This window comes from Mizuhopecten yessoensis, unplaced genomic scaffold (assembly GCF_002113885.1).
Source record: "Mizuhopecten yessoensis strain PY_sf001 unplaced genomic scaffold, ASM211388v2 scaffold11139, whole genome shotgun sequence".
NCBI lineage: Eukaryota > Metazoa > Mollusca > Bivalvia > Pectinida > Pectinidae > Mizuhopecten > Mizuhopecten yessoensis.
The window spans coordinates 1,606,387-1,612,386 of NW_018408899.1; the positions used below are offsets into that span (position 1 = coordinate 1,606,387).

The 6,000-nt window shown below is 35.3% G+C and overlaps 1 protein-coding gene across 17 annotated transcripts in view; it reads right to left on the reverse strand.

Annotated features, from left to right (window-relative positions):
- The window catches only part of LOC110466629 (polypyrimidine tract-binding protein 1-like), a 127,676-nt gene that overhangs the window by 55,261 nt on the left and 66,415 nt on the right, over positions 1-6,000 (reverse strand). For 7 of the 17 annotated variants that reach the window (XM_021523245.1, XM_021523242.1, XM_021523240.1 and 4 more), the window contains exon 2: positions 3,598-3,612. The exons of the other annotated variants lie outside the window; for them this stretch is intronic. In XM_021523245.1, coding sequence (XP_021378920.1) covers positions 3,598-3,612 — 15 coding nt within the window. The remainder of the gene's footprint in view (positions 1-3,597; positions 3,613-6,000) is intronic. 17 annotated transcript variants of the gene reach the window in all.

Here is a 6,000-nt window from a genome sequence, read left to right on the forward strand (position 1 = left end):
GTTCTTCAATGAAATAATATTAATGAATTAAAAACACAATTATCATTTGGTTGAACCAGGAGGTATTGACAGTTGTAATGTAAAACGTAAAATCAAAATCTCGGACACTGACAACCCATACTTAATTCGGGATATGTACACAAGAAACAGACAAAAAGAAACGAGCATCATGTATCAAAACTAGTAATTGCATTGTGTGTGAGAAAATAAAGATTTTTTTTTTTCATGTATTAACAAAACAGAAAAGTGCTTATGCATTACACTATCAATTCTGTTACTAGCACCAAAAGATGGCTCCCGTAGAACACTGTTAATTAGACACACTTGCATAGTCCCAAGATTTCCTGGATATTTTACGCAATGTTAAGTCCTATTTATGCAAATCATTTAACAAAATATTTTTCTCGGGAGGTTGGACGCTAGGGAATCTGTCAATTGGCAACTCTTCAATCTTCAATATTCCATGTTTCTGACATTCACAGGATGATAAAGAAAATGTATTGATCTCATTTCTAGCTAGTTTGTCATCCTAACTCACCTCTTTCTCTATATGCTAAAGAATCAACCCAAGATTAAGAGATTAGGACAAATGTTTTCACTTTCAGAAATCAGGATATTGGAAAACTAGCAGCAGTGAAAGGCTGTGAAATCTTTCAGATGACACATCTTCATATAACTATCACACATAAACACACAGCTAGCAGAGAAAATCAGTCTTGAGCCACCTTGAAATTATCATCCAACAAAGAATACAAGATAATGAGGGCTAACAGATACAGAACAGCTGATTTATCATTAAGTCTGTACAGAAGGAAGGATTTGTGCTCCCCAACATAAATCTGCTATAATTATTTTGTAAGGTAATCATAGCCCATAAGGTACATAGATAGTTTAGGAGTCAGCTGTGCGTATCTAATGTCCAGACACCGGGACATCCCAGCGATGGAAGAGCGAGCCATCAGGCTCTCACACCTGCCGCAAGTTCGGATCAATACAAGTAATTATGTAGTTTTTTTTTCTTAATTGCCTGAGGTCTATTTACACAGTTATACCCTATTTCCAATCAATATCGAGAATAATGGTCTACAACAACACAAGGAACGTTTCCCTAAAACTCCAGGTAAAACAGACTACAGGCACAGGGCATCGAGATAAAACCGTTGTTTGGCCCTATCATATTTCATCCTTTTCATTTTAATGATAAAATAAAATTCAGTTGAACGAACATCAAATGTTGTGTTATTAACAACGCCGTCCTCAAACAGAGTTCACTTGATAAAGTGTGGCTTTTCCGTTACGTCTCCTCTTTGATCTGGACGCTGCCGGGGGCTTCACGTCATATCACACTCCAACATTTACAATTCAACAATCAATACTTTTTCCACAACATACTGCCTCAATTTATAATAGAAATTCATTATTTAATGCAAATTAAACCATTCCATGTAGTTTGACAGTTGCATGGTTACCATGATAGAAAATATCTCATACAGTAAAATATTCAGTGCAAGACAAATAATTTGACAACACGGAAAAATAGCAGCATTGGTTTCAATGTCAATGTTACACTATCACTTTTTAAAATACCTCAGCTTGCATAATCAAAATTGCTATCAAAATATTACAACAAAAATTGATTTAAATGGCTTAAATAATTTCATGCAATTAAAATTAAACATTCTATTTAATATCGACTTTGCATTGATTTTATACCAGTATGGTAACATAACATTCATGATATCAGTTTTAATCAATATCATTTACTCTAGAGTGTCTAATTGGTCTGGTTCAATGACGAACAATGACATTTCTGTGGCCACTGTCCAGCACAGACCACTGAGACAGCTGGAGGGTTCTCGGTGTGGTCAGCATCAGATAAGGGTCCCATAAAGACCTGACCAATCATTGACTGGCCGGTTTGGATGATTATTGATGTTGCCAGCCCTGAGGGCCAGGACGGCCAGAACAGCCAGATAGGTCTAGGCTTCTGTTGACTGTCAAAGCAATGATTAAACAAACCCTGCAAACTCAAGCCTCTCTCACAGAATCTTTTTTAAATTCGCAGATAATGTTTGAATGATGAGGCTATTTTAGTTTCATTGGAAATACCACTTGTTGAGAAGGAGTATGTGTTGATGTATGGAGGAGACAGTTTATATACACCTGTTGTGAGTGGCCTCCTGGATACACCCCCTCACACCTACATCGAATTCTATCATCATGCAATAACCTTTACACAATACAGTCTACCCAAAATTGCTTGTCCATCAATTTTACCATCTTTGAAAAATGTTGTCATTCACCCTGTGGTAAATCTTCCCTAAATTTGATGTCTATCAATTTCTTAGAAAAGTTATCTGTCATCTTGCAGTAAATCTTCCCAAAATTTGATGCCTATCAATTTGAACATCTAAAAAAAGTGAATTTGTTATCCTGTACTTTATCTTTATAGATCTCTTCACGAATGTAAAAATGCTATCTTACATCAAATCAGTCAGGATGTTCTTCATATCAATATAAACAGTAATAAAACAATTTGAAAACTAGCAAAATGCATTAAATAGACGACAAAAATTAATATATCTAATAATAACCAATTTATCGACAGATATAAGACAGAAAAAAATTATCTAATAATAACCAATTTATCTACAGATATAACAGATAGGAAATTTAAAAGCAGAATGTAATAAATAGCGGGTAGGTGTGGATACATAGCAGTGTCGGAAAGACAGAGAATAAAAGATTACAAGGAACAAGAAGTCATGCTCTCGATCAACGATTATTGTGTAAAATAGCCGGCTATATAACACGTTGTGAGACTCCCTCATTTGAGATATAAATGAAAAATGTCAATGAAACAGACATGCTATATATCAGGTAAGCACAATGTCTAATATCAGGTACCATCCTTCATAATGGTGGACTAACGTTACAGATATTGTAGTGTATAGCTGGGTGGCTCGGAGACGGTGATCTATAACCAGTTCGTACAAAAAAAAGTATAGCCACAACATAATACTGGGTTAGTTACAGTTTATACACGTTTCTGTTATATCCTGTTCTGGACTGAAATAGACCTAGATTTGAAATTGACGCTTGTAAATTACGCAATACCCAATTGTACATATTTCAAAGGTTTATGGGTCTATTGTTGAGGGTTCACACAAACATCACTACAGAAGTCTGGTTAACATGAATTATTCATTTGCAATATTTAACATCTAAGAAATAACCAACATATGTACATACATGTATTTGGTAGAGTACATAACCCAGGATTAAAACTATGTTCGAAAAAGTAACTTTTTTAATAGGTTGTCCCTATAAGCATGTGCAAATGTTCATCGTCTCAGTTCCATTTTACTGACAATCCTGTGTCACAGCTGATTTCCGAAGTTCTGGACATTGAGCAAGTGGTCATGTTGTGCCAATTTATCACGGATGCATGTGGAAGCACTTATATATGTACATGCATGCGTGTACCCTCACTTAAAGCACATACAGCTTTAAATACTTATTTAAACATGCATGATTTGTTGGAAAATAAGTGATACAAGTGTATAGATAATTGTCCAATAATAAATGGTTATTTACCTTCAAGGAGTAACACTACATTAACAACATGGTATAATATCAAATCACAAGCATCAGATAGGTAACTTAAGCACTTCAGTATGTATGTGTTAACTCTAATGCAAATGGTTTGATACCAGGTAAAATGTGAATTCTTCAACAGGGGTAAATGTTTCCACAAAATGACCTGACTATTACAGCAGCACATACTGTAATACCTCATCTTTCCCTGATCTGTCAGCGTCATATGTCACATGACCCGAGACAAATCATCATATATCAAGGGTCCTCATGTGCAAAGTTGACAAAACATTGCGTCTCCCTGCAACATGTGTCCCCATGGAGAACCTCTCTGAAATTCTTGCTAGAGTTACCACCCCTTATAACATCATCAACAATGAATGGCATACAACTGCCTGTCCAAATTGAAAAGGTAACTTTGTTGTTGATATTTTTAATATTTACTCATTATTCTTTGTTAGTAAAACAAGAAGGAATGTGTTTTTCAGTAAATGGATTTTAATTCAGTATAAACAAATTATTTCCCTGGTGGTAGGGTGATATAAATATGTATTACCTTAAAGCAGTAATATTACAAAAGACTGGTAGTAGCATAGGGTGATATTATAAGACTCTTTCATGTCCAGGGGTGTAGTGTAGGATAAGGAAATTCCACCCGAGGGGCCAAATTTGAAAATCCTGAGGGTGGAATTTCCCTTTCCTACACCCTTGGACATGAAAAGAGTGTTTTCTTTCATTCCGACCACCAGAATAAGCACAGAAACCATGAAAATGCGTTTGGACTGGCCCCCATTCTTACCCTGGACAGCTCTATCCTACACACAGGGAAATGAGAGAAAAATATTTATTACCTTCAAGCAGTAATATTCCCAAAGACTGTGGTAATATGACTGCTTTAGGTAAATAAACAGGCAATACCACCTGTGTTCATCTGATGTCACAGATTGTACTGCGCATATAGATATATTTGACACTCATATGTGCAATCTGCGACGTCAGATAAACACACAGTATATGAGGCATCGCCTATCTATAAAATACAGGGTTAATATTACTATAGTGATAAAGACAATTCTCAGGCTATGTTATATAGGATCCTGTATTTAAAACTGGCACTTGTGTGTATAGTTATCCACTGATCAAGGTGATGAATTGAAACGAAAAATTTCAAAGCCATTTTTTTTGTTTTGGTAACATGATTTCATTATTCTAAAGTCTTTGACTTTGGACTTTGGTAAGCAAATTGAATAAGAATATGGGTAATGACAAGTAATGTTTTGCAATATAATATGCATACAAAGAAAAATTGAAAGTATGTAATAAAAGCTATATTGTTTATTACACTAATGGTTATATTTTGTTTCGACTAAAACATAACTGAAACATAGTGATATGCGCAATGCACTTGTGCAGTCTTTGACATCAAATTATTGCCTGTGGTATATTGCCTTTATAACAGCCTACCACCTGGGCCGTAATATCTAATACCGACATTATTTATTGGTATAAATAAAGCCTAATATGAAGAAATTATTACTGTAATGCCCATTACGGATAATTTTTCTACATGACCTTTACCTCTACATTCAACAATAAATAACTATGATCAGCTTCAATCTCTGAAATATTGTGCATGTACCATTTTGCAATAAATTTAATCTAAATGAACTAGTTTTAACCCTCTTTATGTCTCTGAAGTTGTGTCTTCCTATTGACCCTCTGAAAACTTACAACATGTGATCTTTGAACCTTTAAATTCGTGTGAAATCGTGATATTTCATTTTGGAGACAGGACATAGGCGATACTGATTTAACATCTGGGAGGATATGCCGGATAGAATATTGTACATGGCATGTGTATGTTCCCGCTCTCTGACCAAGGATACGACATTGTAGTAATCCTGTGACACATTTCCTGATTAAGGTTTATCAGGTCCCTGCACTTGTTTCTATTTCCTTCCTCTCCCTGCTCTAGCTATCCTGTCATTCCATACACTCGACAACAGGCAGATTATACACACACGCATACAAACCACTTGAAATCACAACTCTCGTTTAACCATAGTTTGAATGTGTTTGATAGTTGATAGCACTCGGTTTTCCTTAAAAACTTATTCAAACCCAACTATAAAATCTAAACACTAAATTTGAATAGATCAATAAGGCATTCTACAAAACAAATTGTTTATCTTCACTTTATAAATAACAGAATATGAAACCCTAGCTTTATACTTATAGGGGCTGTTGTTTCTCTTTCCCTTTTAGTATAATCATTCACTGTACACTCCCTAAAATCTCACTCCCTGTATGTGTCCCCCATCGCTCGAGGACCTATTCGAGTGCATTACATTTCTTTCCCTCTAAATCCTGTTCCCCTCCCCCTACCTTTCCCTAAATCATCCC